At 58.8% G+C, this 19,226-nt stretch overlaps 1 protein-coding gene across 2 annotated transcripts in view; it reads left to right on the top strand.

Annotated features, from left to right (window-relative positions):
- Itpk1 (inositol-tetrakisphosphate 1-kinase) overlaps positions 1-19,226 on the top strand; it is a 137,581-nt gene that overhangs the window by 63,338 nt on the left and 55,017 nt on the right. For both annotated transcript variants that reach the window (XM_047540209.1, XM_047540210.1), the window contains exon 3: positions 13,275-13,400. In XM_047540209.1, coding sequence (XP_047396165.1) covers positions 13,275-13,400 — 126 coding nt within the window. The remainder of the gene's footprint in view (positions 1-13,274; positions 13,401-19,226) is intronic.

Here is a 19,226-nt window from a genome sequence, read left to right as displayed (position 1 = left end):
AATGACTGGGACGTGATGTGGCCAAGGTCTCCCAGATGGGAGCCTAGTGAAGGGAGAGCCCACCCGGGTCCACCAGTTTGTTTCAAAGGGGATGCTGGGCAGTGAAGAGCAGACCACTGTCCTGGATACTCCAGAGCCCAGTGGAGGAAGAATGGACGCAGAGAGAGGCGCACATGCCCGGGCACTGGCTGCCATGACTGAGGCTGGGCCATCAGTACTACCTGTGGACTGGACGGCAGTGGGCGGGAGGAGGGTTGGGACCTTGGGATGGAGGGAACCACAGAGGCCTGAGCCCCACAGAGAAGCTGTACTCAGGCTGCAGGCCCCTGGGCCCTGGCTCTGTCCACTGCCTGTGGCGTGCTGGAGCTGTGCCCACTTCTCCACCGCCAGCATGGCTTACACATCCTGCCTGGAGTTCTCTTCTCGGTTCTCATCCTGGTTTCTCCCTTGACCCTTCCGGTGGGTTTTCACGTGTCCCTCAGCCAGGCTTTTGCACTCCCTGAGGTCCCACTTCCTGTGTGAGGTGCGAGGTCCCAGGGCTCCCAGGGGATGACTGCCTTCCAGGGGACACGGGTCACAGAGCCCCACACAGATGGCCTGCTTCTGGGAGGGCTCCTGAGAAGTGTGGGCATGGGGTACAGGTGTGAACTGCACCTGCCCCCGAGGAGGCCGCAGGATCCTCAGAGGGGTCAAGGCGTTTCTAGGCCAGAAGCTGAATCCTCTTTGCATCCTGAAGAACAGCAGCTTTGCTCTTGTTTGTGGTGGACTTTCTCGAAACTTCCTGCTCCTTCAGGGACCAGGAGGGTGGTTGCTGTGGGAACCACAGGTTGCTGCAGGTGCTGTGTGACTGAAAGCACCTCCCCGTTGGGTCACCATGCTGGGGCAGGATGCTGAGGGAGGCAGGAGGTGGGCAGCCACTGGAAGCGCCTCACATTCCAGCAGGGCTGGGACCCCAGCACCAGAGCCCATTCGCTCTCGCCTGTTCCTGATTCTGGAGAGAGGCTGCAGGCCAGCGCCCCACCCCCACCCCTTGCCTGGCATAGGTCCTGTGAGTGCCCCTCCCCACTGTGTCCCCCACCGTGTCCCCCACCTGTCCACAGCTCCCAGCCACGCAGGTGCTGGGCCTTCTGCCTCTTCCCTCCCCATTACTGCCCTCATTTCAGACCTGCCTGTCGAGGCTGCCCAAGAGCCTCCTGCTTCGCTTCCTCTCGCCTATCCCTGCAGGCCACCCCCTGTTCCTTGGACATTTGTCCTGTCTGGCCTGGGCCTCTTGCATGGTTCGTCATCTGGTTCTGAGGTGGCCTCACTCTCCAGCTCCCAGCAGGAAGCCCCACCTCCACCCTGGCCCCTTGGCTCCTGTGCTCCTGCACAGTCCTGCAGTTCAGTGTTCTCTGGACCCGGCCACTGCTTGGGAATGCGGGAGGGAGGCGGGGTCTGATGAAGAAGTTTCCTGTGTGCGCTCGGGGCAGCCCTGCAGATTGCCCGGCTCCAGAGCCAAGGCTCACAGGCCCAGCTGCTGCTGCTTCAGAGTCCCTGAGGAGAAGCTCTGTGGCACAGGTGGTTTAACTTGCCATGACCCTCCTGCTCCAGGCTTGGTGAAAGGACCCAGGGTCCTACTCTCACCTCTGGGATTGCGGTGATAATAAATGACTGGTAGTTGCAGCCTCTAGCAGAATCTGGAACCCAGCAAGTCTGAATGCATGGCTTTCATTTGGAGACCTGGCAAAGCCCAGTCCCGCACCCACCTCGTGCCCACACAGGGTGCGTGTGACCTGCTCTCCGTGAGGTTCTTCTGTCAGGTTCTTCTCAGAGGCTCATGACTGTCCAGGGAGATGTTGCCTCTGAGGCCTTTGCTGAAGGCCTTCAGAGAAGGACTGGCATGTCCCTGATGCGGGCCGGAGCTCCCAGGCAGCTCTCAGAGCCGTAGAGCGAGCGCAGTCTGCAGACGACCACTGCCCTTCGTGAACTGTAGCGACTTGGCAAGGCCACGGCCGGAGCTGGGTCAGCATGTGTCCTCCAGGACGTGGGTGCCTGGAAGATATTTGGGTGTTCCAGGCTGTCTCCCAGCATGGCGTATGCGTGGCCCAGGGGGACTTTTCCTGGCAGTGTGTCAGGTGTGGTGGGTGGGTCTTTGGGTGTCTGTGAGCTGCTTTTTTCTCCGGGTTCTGGCAAGCAGTAGGGCAGGTTCTGGTGCTGCCATCTCTAGCCGGCGGGAGGGTGCTGAAGAGGCCGAGGCACCTGCGGTGTACTCCTGCCACGCCGGCACTCCTAGGGTTTCACGGGTGGTTCCAGGCTGCACTTCTCTTTTTCATGGAATATTAAAAAATAAAATTTTAGCATTATATCCAGTTCCAGATTGGAAACTGCCCTAAGGAGTCTGTCTTTGGGTTGGAAAGAAAGGAATATAGAAAGAATCCTACTTTGGGTCTTAAAAAAGAATGTATGCAGGCTTTATAGACATTTGACTCAAAATGTTCCTTCCTGATTGTTGAAGAGGACGCGCAGAGAGTATTTTGGGCTTGGAGAATTCTTAGCCCCTTTTGGTGGGCCTGCCAGTTGCCATGCTGGGAGGAACATGGAGATAAAGGCAACATTGAGACACTGGGAGGTTTTCCCTTGTCAGCACAAAATCGGTCACTCCCAGGCCTGGAGCCAGGGTGGGCGGGGTTGGGAAGGAGGTTTGGGACATGAAGTGGGGATCTGGGGATCTAGCTGGGAGTGGCAGCTTTCTCAGACCACCAGTTCTTGTAGCCAGACCCAGAGGCCTCAGTGTGGCCTGGGACCCTCGTGTTTAAAGCCTAGACCCAGGCTGCAGACACGGAGGATGGTGGCCCCTGTCACACTACGGGTCAGTGCCAGGTCCCACAGCCTGTGCTCTCTTCAGAGCATTGTGGATGTTGAAGTTCTTATCCAAGCCGTATGTTCCGCGGGGCCGTGAGAGAGATCGCTGCCCCGTCACACAAGGTGCCGGTCTCATGTCTCAGGGTGTTCAGCTTCCAGAATGGTCTCTTCAAAGGGAGCCAAGAACCCCTTCTGCCCTGCTGGGAGCCCTCGGGGCTTCTTCCTACACTGGGAACAGTGACTTCTAGGCCTGTAGTTCAAGGCTCTGCCAAACCCGCATCCCCTCCCCGCATCCCCTGACCCACCTTGGCCCCTGTACTGCTCCCGGGGTGCCCACTGGCTGCACTGGCTTTCCTCCCAGTTCAGAGCATGTCCCCAGGTCTCTCTGGCTCCCTCTAGCCAGGTCTTAGCTCAGATGTCTCCTTAGAGAGGTCTTGGCACTTGTTTGCTGGGGCAGATGTAACCAAGTACCACGTACCAGGGGCTTCAACAGCACGGTGTCCAGTTCAGGAGAAGGGGGTCTGAGGTCACGTGTGGGCGGTGCTGCTTTCTCCCGAGGCTGTGAGGGACACTCTGCTGCCAGCCTGCCCTGTGGCACAGGGGCTCTGCTGGCGTCTTTGGCCCGCCTTCTTGGTGGACGTGTCATCCCACGCTCCACCTTCACCTTGGCACGGTCCTGCTCTGGGTATCGTCCCGGTCTCCCCTTTTAACAAGGACACCAGGCACGTGGGCTTAGGGGTCCACCCTCCTCCTCATCTCTGCTAGTCACACCTGCAGGAACTGAATTTGCAGATAGTCACGCTGTGAGTCCGTGGAGTTTGGGACTGACGCCTGGTTCTCAGGAAGCCAAGTTCATGCCGCACAGGCCTCTGGTGGCCCATGGCCAGTGCCCTGCCCTGCCACTCAGTACCTACTCCATTGTTACGTTGATGTCAGCAGCCCCCTGATGTTACTGTATGTCCTCGTCTGCGGTCCCTGTCACCTTCCCTGGAGTGTCACAACACTCCCAGAAGTCACCGACTGAACCAACGAATGAATAAATGAGCAAAGGAGCAAGAAGGGCCTCTGGAGCAGAAAGCAAACCGAAGTCTCAGTGGGCAGCGGCGGAGGCAGCAGCGGTCTCTCGGATTTAAATCTCAGGTCCAGGTGAAGGAGGTTGCTGTGCCATGGGCTTGGTGTCAAGGGGGACGGCGCCCCCTGCTCCTGCACGTTCTGCTCTGCTGAGTGTGAATGCGCCCACTGCAGTGCCCCTGAGGGCTCTGCCCCCGCCCGTGGTCGCCACATCAGCCAGGCAGGGAGCGTGTGGCTTGTGCGAAGCTGCTGTGGGTGCCAGTTGCAGCACTGTCTGTTGTCCCTTGGGGAGGGACACTGGGATTCGGGCTGGTCAGTCCTCACTGGGAGCCCCCATGGGAGGCGGGCGAGGAGGGCAGGGGCGTCTGGAAGGGTGGCAGCTTCATCACACGTTCAGCTCTGGAACTGTCAGAGGTGGCAAGGGAGCCCATCTGTTGGGGACTGTCACTTGCTGCCTCTGTTGTCCTCCTTGCCCACTCTTAGGCCTAAAGGGGTCCTTGTCTGGTGACTTGTCCCATCTGTTTGCTTAGCTCTAGACACATACTGAGTGGCAGGGTCCCTCCAGACGTTCATGGTCTTCTTGGGGGGCACATGACAGCCTGGGAAGCTGTACTGGTGACCAAGTGTATAGTGGCTCCTTCCTCTGCCTCTGTTGTGGTCCTTGTCAGAACTGTGGCATCTCTAGTCCCAGGGACGATGGCCTGCTGGTATGACTGACAGCACAACTGCCTCTGGGCCTCTCAGGTCCCCTGTGGCCACATCTCTGCAAGGCTCATGTCCTGGGCTGGGACGGGGCAGCTCCAGTACTTGTTTGCCCTGTGGCCCAGAAACTCCTGAACTTCTCTTCCCTTTCCAGGCCCAGGATGTCTGTAAGTTATTCCTGGAGCCACTTGGGACTTGCAGAATTTGTTGATTGGGCTCTTCTCCAGCAGCCCGTGAAGTGCCCCTTCCCAAGCCCAGCACAGGGTATGCAGACCTAGGGGCAGATGGAATGGCGCTGTGCTGAGGGCGATCAAGGCGATGGCCATTAGGGAGGAGTGGGTGAGGATCTGTCATCAGAAGACGTCTGGGCCTGCCTCTTCTTGGCAGTGACCTTCTGTGAGTTACCTAATCGCTCTCAGCCTTCATGTTTGCTCGGGGGTGGTTGGGTAGGTAGATAGGTGGTGGATGGTGTGTGTCTATGCAGCCTCAGGAAACCAGTTCAGTGCTTGTTAACTGGCCCCTGGCACAACTCGGCACTATGCCAGGCCATGCTGGGCCACCAGGAGGAATAGGACACAGTCCTGGCCTTGACCAGGGCACAGAGGTGCAGGCCAAGAGAACTCTCCTGCAGCTCACCGGGCACAGGGTTGGCCGGGCTGGGTGGCTCAGGCCCACTGGACTAGGACACCGAATCAGTTAGCTCTTCTCAGTGGAGTGGTTCCTGCCATGGCACCTGGGCCCCTGAACCTGAAAGGCAGTTTCCATTTGGCATTGGAGGTGGGGACTCTCCCAGGAACTGTGGCCAGTGTGGTGCAGAGAAACTGCAGGAAAGTGCTCATGCCCTGCGCAAGGCCCAGCTGCCCAAGGCCTGCGCTGGGCCAGGATCACTGCTGAGGCTCCACCTGCCCTCTGGTCCAGTGCTGGTGCTGGTGTCATGGCTCCCTCCCGATACACGTGAGGATGTGGGTTTGGCTGTCATCACAAGTTGCTGACTGAGGACCCAGGCATGCCCACGACTGCCTGCCCTCCTCCATCGTTCCTGGTTCCAAAACCAGAATCTTATGGCCACTACTTCCTGGGGCCCCTGGGCAGAGATGCCCTTCCTCACAGTCCACTGTAGGTCCAGTGAAGTATGACATGTGGTGTGCCTGGAGCTGTGCCTGGTGTGCAGTAGGTGCCAGTGCACATAGAACCCAGGTCCTCTTCCACATGCCGCTCACCTGCAAGGTGTAAGTTGTAAAGAAGCAAGACATTTCATGGGCGGCCCCTCTCCCTGCCCCTCAGGCTCCGCCTCCCCTCCCCAGGAAGGCTGCCACACAGGCCTTGGGAACACATGAGATGCTCTGTGCAGGCCCAGGCAGGACAGAGACACCCTCGCACACTGCCCTGGGGCGGCTCCTTCTTACATATCACTTTCCAGGGTTTTCCATAAGTGATTCAATCTGTTCCTTCTTCATGGACTTGATTTATTAATTTTAGTGACTATAAACAATGCCTTGTGTGTCAGCTACCAGCAGGATGGACTGACTCGGGTTCCAAACCCCGACATGCCCAGCTATCCTTCCCTGGGAGTTTTCAGAGATGGCCTCCTGGTTGAAAGCTTCTATCCCTCCAACTGGGGCTCAGACCCTCCCTGTTTCTCCTTGAGCTGTGGGCAGGATTGATTGGGGACCTGTGTCCAGGCAAACGTACCCCTGCCTCTGGCCCTGGCAGACCATGCCTTGGACCACACTGTAGCTGCCTGTCTCTATAGGAGGCATCTGGTCAGCTGTACTGTCAACCCCTTCCCTTCCTGAAGAAAGCAGAGGGCTTAGGACCCCGTGTCCTGGAGCACAGGGACCCGGGCATGGAGGCACTTCTCTTACTGACTGGTCGCACAGCCTTAGCTTGGTTGTTTCCCTCCTGGACCTTCCTTGCCTCGTCTGTAGTAGACACAATACCCCCAGCCTCTTGAGGGCGTGAAGATGAGGTGAAATACGTGTCTAAGCTGCCCAGTTCAGTACCCTGTATATGCTCAGGTTATGGTCGCTCTGGTGGAGAGATTCATTAGGACCGTGCTGGCAGAGGGCCACACCAGGCAAGACAGACAAATTGAAGCTGGAGAAAAATCCAGCCTCACATGATCACAGAAGAAATTCCTGTTTGCTGACCTGGGTTCAGTGGGCTCAGCTCTGTAGTACAGTGTTGATTGACCCCCACCCCTTGTCACATGCTGGTGGTGACTGTAGGGAGGATTTTTTTTACCCTCACTTTGCAGGTGGGGAACAGGCTTATTGGAGGTGAGGGATGCCTCCACAGCTGGACCCAGCCTCTGCCCTCTGATCCCTGGCACCCCTCTGCCCTGGGAGGAGGCCATGCTGTGCCTGGGGAAGCTCAGGAACAAGGAAGTTGGTGTTCCATGGAGATGGGAGTGTGGAGGGCAGGAGGACCCTGTGAACTTGCTCCTGGCTCAGATCCATCGGTGGGACCTGCTCCTTCCCCACGCCTGTGCACACGCACTCACAGGCACGCACACTCACAGTGCCTCAGATCTGGTGCCTTTGACTCCCTGCCACGCAGTCTGGACCTGCCAGTCCCCTTCCTGCTCCTTCCCTTTTTTCTTTGCCAGCCCGTGACTTGTGCTTTCCCCTCAGGACAGGAAGAGATGGGTCTGGCGACGGAGGGAGGGCTTGCTTCCTGTCCGTCTCGGGCCCAAGGGCACCACAGTGAACAGTAACAAAGATGAAGCAGCCCGCTTGGCCGCAGCGCTTGGGATCAAGGGACCCATTTTTGCTGGATGCTGGAGGACAGCCAGGTCCGTGGTGTGGCTGTGTTCAAGGTTTCTGCCTTCTGATCCTCAGGGATCAGACAAGTAATCTCCCCCTCACAGGGTAAATCCCTGTTCCTCTGTCTCATCCAGATACTATAATTAAAAAATAAAAGAAAAAAGGAAATAAAACCCAGCAAGACCCAGCGCCCAGCGGGGCCATTTGCAGGCGTGTCCTTTTCTCCCTATTTCCCATCCCTTCCCTACTTATATTTTCCCAGCGAATGAGAGGACAACCTTGGGGTTGAGAACTACCTGTCTGGGTAGGACAGACGAGGCAGCTGTGTCACAGGCGACCCCAAGGTTCTGGTCACTTAAGCCCTTGAGGCACTGCTCACTCAGTGCATAGGGCCACAGTGCACAGGGCCACTCTGCTGCTCCCAAGTAGCCTTCTCCAAGGTCACTGGGCCAGGATGGGGAAGGAGAGAGCCCCAGAGGCCCTCACACTTGCCATTAAGTGCTCTGCCCTGGAAGTGACAGGGTGCTGGCTAGAGCTAGTCATAGCCAGTTACCCAGGCTCCAGTAGGGACAGTGCCCCATGTGCCCAGAGAAGGGCTGCTGTCCCTGTTGCCCTTCTCTGACGTTTCGTGCTTCCTCTCTGGTGTTTCCCATGGCAAACGCTTTTTCACGTGGTTGTAATACAGGCACAAGACCTCGTCCACCGAGACCCCTTCGCTGTCCTTTAGGTGGCTCTCACATAGCCCCTTGTGGTGGGCAAGCCCATCACTGCCCAGCTGTCCCGTCCTAGCATAGGTCTTTATTTGTGTTCCCTCTTATCATCTTGGCCTCTGAGAAGTTCCCTGGTCCAGAAGCTAGCTCACCTGCACATCCTTTCCTTAGGCCAGCGTCCAGGAGCGGGCTTTCTGGGCCAGAGGGTGTGGGGTGTTTATCTTTTAACTTGCTCTGCAACCCTAGCACCGCGCGCAGTCCGGGGCTTTCTGAGCTCCTGAGAATGCAGGGTCAGTGCTGCTCTTGTGGAGCATGCTTGCTGGGTGGCTCTTTGAAATAAAGTTGCTCGCAGCTTCCCAGGACATTGGAACTACCAGGCATTGTCATCTGGCCATTTAGTTGCCTTGCCCCTTGTCTTGCAGAGGGGAAATGTCCACTCCTGTGCCGTAAGCAGGTTGTCATTCTTCCCGTTACCTAGTAATTGGAAAACTGTTTCTGAGAGACTGGGAACTGGGTCAAGGAGCACATTCCACAGCTTCCTGCCCTGGTCCTAGGCTGAGGCTGGGATGACCAGCTGCATCCTTGGTCCAGCCTGCTGGCAGGTCTTGGTGGCCAGATGAGCTCCAGCTCCTGACCTTGCCGAGGGGCACGGGAGCTCCCTAAGAGAGAGTTGCCTGCCGAGGAAAACCTCCGTCCTTGCCTGGCCTTCCTTTGGAACCAGGCCCACGGAGAGACACATGCCAGCGCTGACCCCTCTGGGCCTGCTCCCTTTTGGAATCTGTGGGGAGCCCAGACGCAACCTCTCCGGCCCAAGGGACCTGCTTCGGCTTGTGACACCAACTTCGTGGCCAAACCATCCCGATCCTCAGCTGCTCAGGAGGACATGGAGGCATGGAGCAGACCGGTGTCCTCTCGCCTCTCCGGGCCACTTGTCTCTTCCTTGGCTGGGGCAGCACTTTTGATGCAGGGCTTGCATTTGAGGTCAGAGTTGAAAATTCACTCCACAGAGGAGCTTGGGGGAAGGGGGCTGAAGGAAAGCCCAGGCACCCGGGGCCTCTGGAGTGGAGGGTACTTGTCTGGCTTTGGCAGGAGAGATCTCGGTTTCCATGGTGCTGCAACCCCATGCCCTTGGGTGTGTCCCTAAACTCTTGTGGCTGGATAACCTCATCTGCACTCCATATTGTTGGCGCTTGTCGGCCAGCACGTAGCCCAGGATGACCTTCGTCAAGGTTAGTTGTCATTGTTGACCACCACGGAGAGGTCTGCTGTGGCAGCATTTTGGGGACTCTACCATGAGGCAGTACCAGGACCAGCCGTTGCAGAATCCAGGTTTGGCCTGTGTTGAGCTTCCAGTGACACGTTGCCAGGGAGGCTCCCGCTGGCCCATGAGAGGGGGAATACCGAGGAGAGGGAAGCATGGTGGCTGGCATTTCCTGAGTGGGCGGCACTCCCGGGCGAGGTTCTGTCACTGTGAGCGTGAAGCTGAGAGCCCAACAGAGCATTCACCCACGCCCTGCCTCTCTCATGGCTCTGGCGCAGACCAGTGTGAGAATGGCAGGGCCCCTGGTGCGCAGGGACCAGCAAGGCCGGCTGCGTTCAAGATGGGCTGCTGAGGTTCCCTGCCCTCTGTCTCTCTCCCACTGTGGCTCTGTTGCAGCTCTGTGTGCCTCGGGGTCCTTCAGGCCTCTACAGGAAGTGGCAGGTTCCGTGGTCCTGGGGTGCCAGGTGCTTCACAGTGAAGGACTCCGAAGCCAGAGGCGACGAGCAGCTTGCAGCGTGGGGCGGGAGACCACGGCCCGAGTCCAGCGCTGTGTGATTGGAAGTCATGGTGCCGCCCTTTAGGGATGGCCAAGGGTCCCGGGGACACAGTGAGGCAGGAGTCTTTAGGTCTTCCTGTTGAGAGCGGGGTGAGTGGAGAAGTGTAAAGGATTGAACTTCTGCTCTGGGACTCCCGCTTGCCCCGTGAGGTGTAGGGAGGAGTTAGTGTTTTCCTCATTTTACGAGTGGGGAAACTGAGGCGGAAGACGTTAATCAGCCTTCCCCAGCTGAGAGGCAGCAGGGCCAGGTGGATCTCCGGTCCTGGGGAGGCGAGCATGTCAGGGTGTCGCTGGCCTAATTACCAGGAGGAGAAAGATTAGGTTAGTCATTTTAAAAGTCAGAGGTGACTCTTGGGCCACTGGGCTTTGCAGGCCCTGCCCCCTCCGGTGAACCTCGCTGACCTTGTTGCTGAAGGAGACAGTGGCCCCTTGTTCTCCCCAGCACCACACTGTCCGGTGTCCAGCGTGGGCCTCACACGATGGCGTGACTTGGAAGCGAAAGCCAGACTTCCTCTGGCCTCAGTGGGGCCCCGGTCATCCAGACACTCTCACTACACCGAGAGGGACAGACCCTTCTGCAGAGGAGAGCAGGAAGTTCCTGGGAAGCTTGCTTCCCTGAGGGCAGGGTGTCGTCAGAAAAGCAGCCGACCACCTGCCCCGTTCTCTTAGGCCTGGCCTCACCCCACCCATCTGGGAGACCGGCCTCTGTGTCCCTCTTCAGAGGCACCCTCTGAGTCCCCTCCTGACTGTGCCTCCTCTGTGGAGTCCCCTCTCCTCAGGGTCCCTCTGCTGCAGCGTCCTTGGCCTGCAGAGCTGCCCCCTCTCCCACCAGGCTGTTCTGGAGATCTGGTTCCTCCTTTTCAGCCAGTGGGGAGAGATTTAAGCTCTGGAGGCATTTTCAAGGGAACAGACTCGAGTGGGGTGATCGTAGCACGTCCAGTCACTTGAGGGAACACGGCACAGAAGTCTTTAGAGCCACCGGAGCCCCACCGTGCCCCTGCAGGAGGCCGACACGCTGGGGAGGGGCCAGGCCCATGCGTGTCCTGAGCTGCTGTTCCCCTGAAAGGGCTGCGCTGGCATAAAAATGCTCGGAAAATACACAAAGGAAGGTGGCCGGCTTCCAGGACTCGACTGTTTACCTTCAGCCGAGCAGCCAGGAATGCCAAGAGCTTATTTTCCAAACAGCCCGTGGTCGTCAGGTCTACCGGCCTCAGGGTGATGCCAGGGTGTCCCTCTGTCCACCTCCTTCCCCAGTCGTCAGGGCCCCCCGGTTCCTCATACACGGACCTGTCTCCTTGCAGCGTGGGGACAGGCCCAGGGTGCGTGCCAGCATCACTTGAGTGACCCACTTCTCTGTCTGTGGCTTCCTGGGTCTGAGAGTACTGGCCTCTTATGTCCGTCACAGTGGAGCGCGGCAGAGGTGGGTGGGCCTCTTGGTGCCCTGTGCACCCCTCTCTCCTAGCTTGTCCCACTGGCTTCCCCACCTTCCTTCAGATCCAGGTGTTCTGAGGGGAGGGATCAAGGGACTGTCCTGTGGATCTGTGCACAGAGCCAGGAAGGCCCTTGTAGTCCCCTTTTTCCCAAGGGGGAGACCGAGGCCTGCGGATGATCACTGGTGGCATGGCAGGGACTGGCACATGGCTTTGCTGCGCGGCATCTGTCTGTGTCCAGCTGCCTGGCTGGGTTGGCCATTTTTCCTTCCTGTGCTTGTGTCCTGGTCTGGGAAGGTGGCCTTGCTGTGCTGACCAGTGTGTGCCCGAGTCTCAGAAGACATTCGGTCCAGCCCCTTCCCCTCCTGGTCTAGGAGCCTGAGGAGACAGCGACTGTCCAGTCCTGCCATGTTTGTGGGTACGTGGGCTCCTCACCATGGGTGGTCCTACGTCAGGACGTTGGGGTGTCCCTACGTCAGGGTGAGCCCTCAACATCCTTCCTGCCGAAGATTAAAAAGCAGAGTCGAGGACGTCAGGAAAGAACTGCCCATTCTGCAGCTAATGTAGGGGACACAGAGGGACTGTGTGTGGCCAGGTGAAGCAGGGCTGAGGGGACTGCAAGGAGAACAAGCGTTCCTTGGCGCCAAAGCGATGGTGACTGTTGTGGGAGAGGAACTGTGACTACAGCCAGGAGCGCATCTGGAGGTGGCATGTGGGGACGGAGAGGTGGACACCTGACCTCTTTCCTCTCCTGCATTCTCTGGTGTCCTGGTGCCCTCACTTGGCCAGAGGACCAGGAGCCAGGTGGCGGCTTGAGGACAGGGCCAGTGCATGGCCGGCACAGGGCACAGAGCAGATGGTGGGTGGGGAGGGGGACTGAACGTCAGGCACCCCTTGTGGTTCCAGTTTGGCTGCCAGCAGCACCACCCCTCCTTCCCTGACCTAGGCAGGTGTTTAGGCTGCTCCTCGCTCTCCTCACTGTGAAATCGTTTCTCGGAGTGGCTGGAAATAAACTGGAACAAACCCGTAAGCCGTGCGCGTGGTGCCTGCTTGGAATGACTATCCTTGGCTGTCTTTTGATTCAGCCTGCATCCTGGAGGGAGCTGCACTTGGGGGTGGGGACAAGGGCAGGGGCGGGGCTTGTGGCCTCCTCTGGCCTCTTCTGAGGCCATGCGGGGGGTCAGCCAGGTGCCGGGCTGGCGCCACTGCCTCCAAGGGACTGGCCTTGCAGGTGGTAGTGGCCATGTGCCTGCAGCAGACATCTGGCATGTCAGGAAGCCTGATGGCAGGTGCTCCTGGCTGTTGGCAGGTGATGCTGGCTGTCCGCCCCCAGCTCTGGCTCCCTTGGGGCCTGATCTTCCCAACCCCTAGTCCTCTTTGGAAAAATAAACACATTCCCAGGGGAGCAGGGTGAGCGGCACTGGACTTCCAGGCAGCCCACACACCTCTGCGGGTCAGGCTGAGCCAGGTCAGTGTGTGGCGGGTAGCTGCTGGGTAGTTGAGACAGGGACTCTGAGATCTTCCGAGACCACCCAGCTCTGCTGAGAGTTTTTGTAGTTTTGTGGAAGGAATATCCACTTAGATCCAGGTTCAGATCTGCTGTCTGACTTGTCATCGTACTGAACCTCTCTGAGCCCTGGTGTCTCTAGGTCATTGGCAGAAGAGATGTGTTCAGTGTTTTCTCTGGACGGCCATTGCACAGCCTCACTGGGCTCTGTGTCTTTTCTGTCCCTGGGTGCTATGGGGCTTGGGGACCAGAAGCGCCACCTTGGAGGCTGCCCTCCGGAATTAGCAGGAGAGACGAGTTGTGGGGCTGCAGGCGTCTCTCGTCCTGGCCGTGGCCCCTTAGGACCTTCGTCCTCTCTGGCGTGTGCCTGGGGTGGGCAGTAGGGTGCAGTGGTCTCCGGTGCTGAAGTTTCTGTCTGTGTCCCACCACAGCTGAACCTCAGCCGGCCGATCGAGGAGCAGGGTCCCCTGGACGTCATCATCCACAAGCTGACTGATGTCATCCTTGAAGCGGACCAGAACGACAGCCAGTCCCTGGAGCTGGTGCACAGGTTCCAGGTGAGTGAGGCCGGTGCCCTGCAGCCGTGGGACCACAGGAGGCCGAGGGAGGCCCAGGAATGTCCTGGCAATCTGAGAGCCGAAGCAGCCATGGGTGTGACATCCGTGGAAGTGACTGGCACTGGCCAGATGTGGTTTCATGGGCAGGTACTTCCCTGTGAATGAGGCCTTGGTCTCATGGGCCTGGTAGAATGTGGAGACTGACACCAGGCGTGGCTGGCCCCCTGCCGCCCCCTGCCTGTGTAGACATGGCTGCTGCCAGAGTGCTTGAGTCCAGGCGTGGCCTGCACACCTCCCAGGCACACTGCCCCCACTTGGCTGCGCTGGGAGCAAGGAGGCCTCCAGGGCCTTTGTGCCAAGTCCTGCCCTGGAGGAGAGCCCCTCTCTGCTCGTCACTGGCCCTGTGTGCTCCCAGAGGAGCACGACTCGGGTGCCTCCTGAGACCCCTCAGCGGTTCCCTGCTCCCCACCCATTTCCTTAGCAGCCTCCTTTTTTGTGGACAGATGTGATTCTTTCCTCTAGAAAGTGGCTCGGGGGTCACAAGAAACAAAGTCATGTTGTCCATAAACGTGTTGAAACAGTGGGCGTCCAGTCCTGGAGCACGGGCGCCTGAGCTAGCACTTTTCCTATGCGATAATTGGAGAGGTGACATCGTTTCTTTCTCAAGGGACAAAGGGGCTCTTGTCACATAGTAGCCGCCTGCTGACAGTATTCTTCTCTTCCACGTGTTCAGGGTCAGTGGCCTCAGCGTCCCTCGCTTCCTGTGGCTCCCACCCGCTGCTTTGGCTGCTCCCTGCCGCAGAGTCTCCTTCCCACCTGGGAGTGATGGGCACACGGTGGCAGCTGCTCCCAGCCTCCCATGCCTGGGGGTGGCAGACAGGGGGAGGGTTTGTCTTGCCTCCAGGGCCTCTACTCGGCCAGCAGTCTGGCGTCCTTGCTGTGTGCTGGACTCCTGTCCTCTCCTAGGGCTGAATCCGTGGGAAAGGTGTGGTCATGGTCCTGGGTGACCTGCGGAGCCTCAGTTGTCTTATGTGTGAGTTTCTTGCTTTTCTTCTTTCTGCTCCTCCTGTTGGTCAGGTGAAGCCACACTGGGCGCAGCCCACCTCGGGCATAGCCCACCTTGTGCCCGAGAGGTCCTGCCGTGCTCCATGAGCTCTTCCACACGCTGGGTGAAGGCGCGAACAGGACAGCTTGCGTTTGCCAGCTCAGCCACTGCTTGTCCAGCCCCGGTCCTCTGGTGGGGCTGGGCTGAGGCCATGCACTCTCCGCAGCCCCTCAGTGCAGGAGCCTCCAGCTGAGCTGCACAGCCGGAGGCTGGGGCGCGGAAGCATGTGTAGTGCACCCACAGGGACCGGGCAGAGCCAGGGTTCAGTCCTGGCTTTTTCAGGGACTGGCTGTGCATTCCTGCAGGGGTGGCTTTTCTGCCACCTCCTGAGTCCTGGTCCCCGTCAGCATCCTGGGTGTAGCCCCAGCTGGTGGCCAGTGAAGCAGGGTCTTCCTTGTCCCAGAGCTGTCTCCAGGAGGCCTCCAGGTGTCAGTTCTTGTGCCAGTGCTGCCTCAGGTAACAGTCTTTGGGCAGCACAGCTGAGCCTGGTAGCTGCACAGACCTTTGGGACAGGGATTTCTGCTGAATCCCACTGAAGGATGCTGGTCGAGCAGGAATCCTGCCGAGCAGCTCCATTTGGCAAGGCTGGGCAGTGCGTCACCATAGCAGTTATGATGGCAGGAAACATTTCAGAGCAGCCACGGTGCACCAGGCCCCGTTCTGAAGCAGTCGTACCTGTTAACAGATTTGCTCGTTGAGCAATAAGCTGCTGTCATTCCTGGTGTAAGTGTGGAACAGGTGCAGGAAGGTCGGGTGGCTTCTCAAGTCTCCATAGGTAGAAAGTGGCGAGTGGCTGGACCCTGCTCTCCCCCACCTGCTAGACTCCATGCCAGACTCTGGACTCTCTGCCTGGGTGGCGCCCCCTGCCTTGGTGTCCTCGTCATTATAATGAGGTACTGGTGGCTCCTCCTTCCTGGGTTGGGCAGTGAGCGGCCTGTGTGAAGGTGCCTGGTACTTGCTGAGAGCTTGTGGCCCTTCCTGCTGCTGTAGCTCCCATGACGACACCACTGTTACTTTGGTAGGTACCACCTTTCTGTAAGGGCCAGGGCCAGGGCCCAGGGTCATGGAACAGCTGCTCTGTCCTTGCTGCCCTGGACGCTCTGGAACTCTCAGCCCAGTGCAGGTGACTGCCAACAGTGGTGAGAGCTGCCCTCCTGCATACCTGCCGTGGGCAGAGTGAGGACACGTATCAGGGTGACGTGGATGTGAGGCTTAAGGCTGCCAGCCACCCGGTACAGTGGGGGTTCGCTGGGTCTCCAAGTCTGTCCCTTCCAGGGCACACACCCTGCTGGCCCCACCCAGGGGTAGTGACCTCATGCAAACCTTCCAGCCCTAGTATTTCTAGGGTAAATTTTCCTTGCAGCGTGGGTTTCAGTGAAGCCAGATATCTGATAAGACCAGGAAGTTTCCTCCTTTGTGAGGAGAACAATCCTTTGAGGAAGAGAGTACACCCCGGGCTTTCCAGAGGGTACTGAGGAGAGGAGCCAGCAGCTGATGTAGAGAGCCCAGGAGCTCCAGGGCCAGGGTACAGAGGAGGCTTCCTGCAGCCTAGGCACAGTGCTGTCACTGCTGACCCACTGTCCCCCGCCCTCAACAGGAGAGGTGCAGGTTCAGAGCCAAGCCACATGAACTCTGTGGCTGACCCGCGACCTTGACCATGCCCTTCGTTTTCAGAGTCTGCTTGAATGTTCTTTCTGGAGACATGAATGAGGGGTTCTGGTGTGGTTTGTGGGATGCCACAGTCAGAGCATGTGGACTTCAGAGTGGGAGGTAGACCCCAGTGGGGGTTTGCAAAGCAGCCCTCTCCGCCTGTCCTGGATACTCTGCCTGAAGGGCCTTCTTCCCAGGCAGAGTCCAGGTCCCTGGGTAAGGGCTTAGGACTGTGTGCCAAGGACGAAGTTTCTGAGACAGTCCTGACAACTGTGGAGCCTTCCGCTGTGGGATGCTTCCGTAAACCCCTGGTCCCTGAGGCAGGAGGTGTGAGCCGAGACTGTTCTTTCTGGTGCGCAGGTAGGCGGGTGGAGGGCCTGGTCCTGGTTATCACATACAGGCTGGTGTGCTGCAGCAGGTCGTAAAGCTCGCTGTTATGGAAACATCCCAATCTGGGTTTTTTTTTTTTTTTTTTCCCTTTTTTGATTAGTCTCACGATGGCTTGGCTTGGACAGTCACGGGGATGATTCAGTTGTTTTTCTGCTCCATGGTTCATGTGAAGCCACAGCCTGTTGCCTCCGTGACTGTGCCTGAGAGTTGGTTATCAGTGTGCAGAGCTGGGCAAAGGTCCCTCTGGGGTCCTGTCCACATGGGTGAGTGGGGCTGGCCATACCCCAGGGGCCTCCTGGCTTCTCCAGCAGCTTTCTCAGGGGGGCAGCAGGAACCTTCTCCTCACTGTCCCTCCCAGCATCACTTGCCGGGGTGGCCACAGGCTCGGAGGCTGCCCCTCCTTTTCTGCGTCTTCCAGCCCCAGAACTGCCCGAGAAGGGTCGTTATGGTGACTGTGATCCGTGGGGCCTGTGGATCTTCCTGGAGTTTTCCTGGCAAGAACCTGGGGAAGGAGGTTGAGTCCAGACAGAGACCTCTGGCCCTGTTGTGCTCAGCTGGAGGGACGGATGTTTGTTGTCCCCAGTGTTCCTGGAGCCCTGGCCTAAGGCATCTTCCAGGGGAGCCTCCTAACTACCATCCTCCTCTTGTCACAGTATGGACTGGCCTGTTGTGTCACCAAAGCTCAGGCTGGTTACCGTGGCCTGTGGGCCTGAACGGCCTGGCCACAAGCCTCCCTACGTCCCTCCTTGCTCTAGCTTGCCGTGCTGGCCCTGCCATGGCAGCTGTGGAGCCTGTCCTTCCCACCCAGTGTCTTTGCACAGGGGTTCCTTCACCCAGGTGCCCCTTCCCGAGGGGTGTCTTCCCTTGTCATTGACACGGCTCCTGTCCTTGTCCCTCCTGACTTCACGAGCCTTTCCTTCATGCCATTTGCAAGTTCACATTCCTCCTCCTGCACTGTCATGGGTCCCTCACTGGGCAGGGGTTGCACCCGCTCACAGCACTTGGCATGCCTGTTGCCACCTCGGTACCTGGTACCTGGCGCATGAATGTGTCGGCTTCCCCTTGCTGCCACAAAATGTGAGAAAAGCGACTTCGAGGAGGAAAGGTTTGTTTTGGCTCACAGGCTCAGAGGTGCCTGTCCATGGTCACTTGGCTCTTGATTCTGGTCCTGCGAGGAGGCAAGACATTGTGGCAGGGAGCATGCGGTGGAGCAGAGCTTCTTGCCTTGTTGTCGCCAGGAAGGGAGAGCAGCATGTTGGTTTGTAACAGCCTCTCCCAGGAGTCACCACGCACCGGCCTGAACCCCCCAGTGGAGAGGCTTGCCGAAGGCCACACCCTCCCAACCCAGCCACTCCCAAGGGCTCCTCCTTGGAGCACTGCTGCACCAGGAACTGAGCCTTCAGCGCATGGGCTTCGGGGGACACAGAAGTGCAGCAGGGTGCTGGCCTTGGGCTGGTGAGCCTTGTGCAGGGCACTTGGTGGGCTGGGATGGGGGTTGTGGCCCTGGTGGGTGACTGGGAGCAGACAGGGACATGGTGCTGCCCATCAGGTGTGCATGGGGACGTCCCAGCAGGGCCAGAACTGTGGAGCTTGGCCTCTGTCCTGCAGGAGAGTTGGGGCAGGATGGCTGTGATAAGAGCAGGTGTACCTGGTGGAGACAGGACCCACCTGGGAGGGGAGCTGCCATACAGGAGGAGCTCTGCAGGCAGGGACCCCATAGCCGGCCGTGCCTCATGTTGAAGATGGAGCCGGAGCGCCTGCCTTGTGGTCCAGCAGCACCTGTGTCCCATGATCCTGAGTGTCCCCTTTCTTAACCGCAGTGACAGGACAGGGTCCCACTCCCTCTCAGATCCCTGGCTGTGTTCATTTGTTTGTGAAATGGGCCTGGAAGGGGTCCCTCGCCTCCCAGGGGTGCAGGAATTGCTCATGCACCTGGCCACTTGGTTCTTACCAGTGTTTACCTGAAAGAAGCAGCCTCGGTATTGCCACCAGCCAGGGGACAGGAAGGGGTGGGGCAGGGCAAGGGCAGGAGCCTGCGGCGCCTCCCTGCAGGACGGGCTTCCTCGGGAGTGGTGGAGGGCACGGCCTTCGGGCACTTCCTGCCCGTGGGTCAGGCGAGACCCGGCTTTGCTGCAGGAGGAGGCAGCTCCTGACACCCAGTGCTGCCCCATTTCTAGCTTGAGACTCATGGCCATGGTGTCTGGGACTTGGGTCTGAGCAGCCCCTGGAAGGTCTCGGTGGCAGGTCAGGAAGGAGGTGAAGCTCTAAGTTTCTGACCGGTGGGGTCGGGGACTCCTACCCCACCTGGCCACCCCTCCCTCCTGGCCAAGAGTGCCTACAGCCTCTGTGGAGCAGGACCTCCCCGCTGCAAGGGACTGAGGACCTCGCTAAGCCCGCGGGGTGCTGTTTCCTGGGGAAGGGGACAGGGAGGGGAGACAGTCTGTTGTTCTGGTTAGGAAGGTGACAACTGAGCCTCCAGGTGTTATAGAACACCCAGGTCTAAGTAGGTTTCTGTTGGTTTGCCTATGGGATGGTGGCATCATAGCTGTGGGTCTCAGTGGAGGGTGTGGGTTGTCACTGCAGAGCAGTGGGAAACCTTGATGGAGTGTCTACCATGTGGCCCACTCCGCCTTGGGCCAGCAGCTGAGGGACCACTCCCCGTAGCTGGCTTGCAGGTCAGT

Source organism: Sciurus carolinensis, chromosome 2, assembly GCF_902686445.1.
Source record: "Sciurus carolinensis chromosome 2, mSciCar1.2, whole genome shotgun sequence".
Lineage (NCBI taxonomy): Eukaryota > Metazoa > Chordata > Mammalia > Rodentia > Sciuridae > Sciurus > Sciurus carolinensis.
Note: the sequence above shows the minus strand (reverse complement) of the source record. Positions and strands in the feature narration are given on the sequence as shown.